Source organism: Hipposideros armiger, unplaced genomic scaffold (genome assembly GCF_001890085.2).
Source record: "Hipposideros armiger isolate ML-2016 unplaced genomic scaffold, ASM189008v1 scaffold_482, whole genome shotgun sequence".
Taxonomy (NCBI): Eukaryota; Metazoa; Chordata; class Mammalia; order Chiroptera; family Hipposideridae; genus Hipposideros; species Hipposideros armiger.
In genome coordinates this window covers 92,621-94,077 of record NW_017731832.1, presented here as the reverse complement: position 1 = coordinate 94,077, position 1,457 = coordinate 92,621, and the positions used below count along the sequence as shown (strand labels likewise).

The following is a 1,457-nucleotide window of genomic DNA, read 5'->3' as shown; positions in this document are numbered from 1 at the left end:
AGCACTGACAAACACCAGCAGAGCTTTTCTCTAGATGTTTCCCCAAGATCTGCAGAGCCCTTGCTCACCAGAGCTCAGCGATCCCTTTTCCCAGTTCAGATTCTTCCACTCGCTTTTCAGTAAAATGACATCCCCCCAATCTAATGCAGACGCCTGGTCCCGCGATGCTCTCTTATGCACAGAATTCAATCAGGCAAATAGGGGAAGGGTATTCATTTTGGAAACCTCACAGCTTATGGACTTTTATCCCCTTCGGTCCACTGGCTCTTTATTTATATACAAATAGTTATCAGTGCATTTTCCTCTAGGAGCTACTGCTTGGTGTTGAAAACCTAAATGAAGGAGATGGCTGTAAAAACCATAAGCCCCAACCCCCAGTTGTCTGACAATCCAAAGCAGAGTCAAGGCCAGGACTGTCCCTGATGCTGCTGTCTGTATCCCAGGTACGAGACGGAGCTGGGCATGCGGCAGCTGGTGGAGTCGGACATCAATGGCCTGCGCAGGATCCTGGACGAGCTGACCCTGTGCAAGTCCGACCTGGAGGCCCAGGTGGAGTCCCTGAAGGAGGAGCTGCTCTGCCTCAAGCAGAACCATGAGCAGGTGAGGTCCCCAAGGAGCGATAGGATGGAACTTGCCACGGCCTGTTTCCAAACCCACAGGGTGCGGGAGAGTGTTCTAGCTGGGGAATGTGTGTTCTCCAAACAAAAAAGGATTTGTCAAGAATGAGTCATCTAAAAATCCCTGATAAGAGATTAGGACGTTTCTGCCAGAGGCAGGAATGTGAGTGAAGGATGTTGGCAAGCCCAGTAATGAGGAAAGGTCAGCAATCAGGTCAGAGCAGATGGGGCCTTCGAGGTCTTCTATCCCAATTCTCCAAGTAACAGCTGGGGAGGCCAGGATGAGACCTCCCCACACAGCAGAGAGGGCTGAGCTGGAAACAAAACCTTCCTCCCTTTTCTCATCCAGAGCTCTTCCTGCTATTCAGAGTTGCCTGAAGGAAACACTGAAAAAGTGCTCACTGTTAATTGCACAACAAAAAAGACTGATATTTTGTGTAAACCTTAAATCCCAGAACAATGCAAATAGTGATAGTTAATATTAATCAAGTGCATATTGTATGTCAAACATTGTGCTCCGTTCTTTAGAATGTCACAGGTGGTTCTCATGTTATAGATGAAGAAATTGAGGCTTCTAGAAACTTCTAGAAGCCATATAATAAGTGGTAGAGATGAGACCCACTTCAAATCTGTCTGACATCCACCTAGTCCAAGAAACACACTATGCTGACTCCGTGAGATTAGCAGTGAAATGAGCAGATAGAATTTCCTTCAGCAAAATCCATACCGGTGGAATCAACAAATCACCAGCTAAGTCTTTTCTATTCCAGGATGGCAGATTTTGAAGTGAGCCCTCTTTAATTCCTCTTTAGTCAGTTTTTATCCTTTTTTATGACTCAT

General features: G+C 46.3%; 1 protein-coding gene across 1 annotated transcript in view; it reads left to right on the top strand.

Moving 5' to 3' along the window:
- The window catches only part of LOC109395726 (keratin-associated protein 16-1-like), a 60,323-nt gene that overhangs the window by 2,124 nt on the left and 56,742 nt on the right, over positions 1-1,457 (top strand). The window contains 1 exon segment of the mRNA XM_019666993.1: positions 379-660. Within this exon segment, the coding sequence (XP_019522538.1) occupies positions 379-660 (282 nt within the window).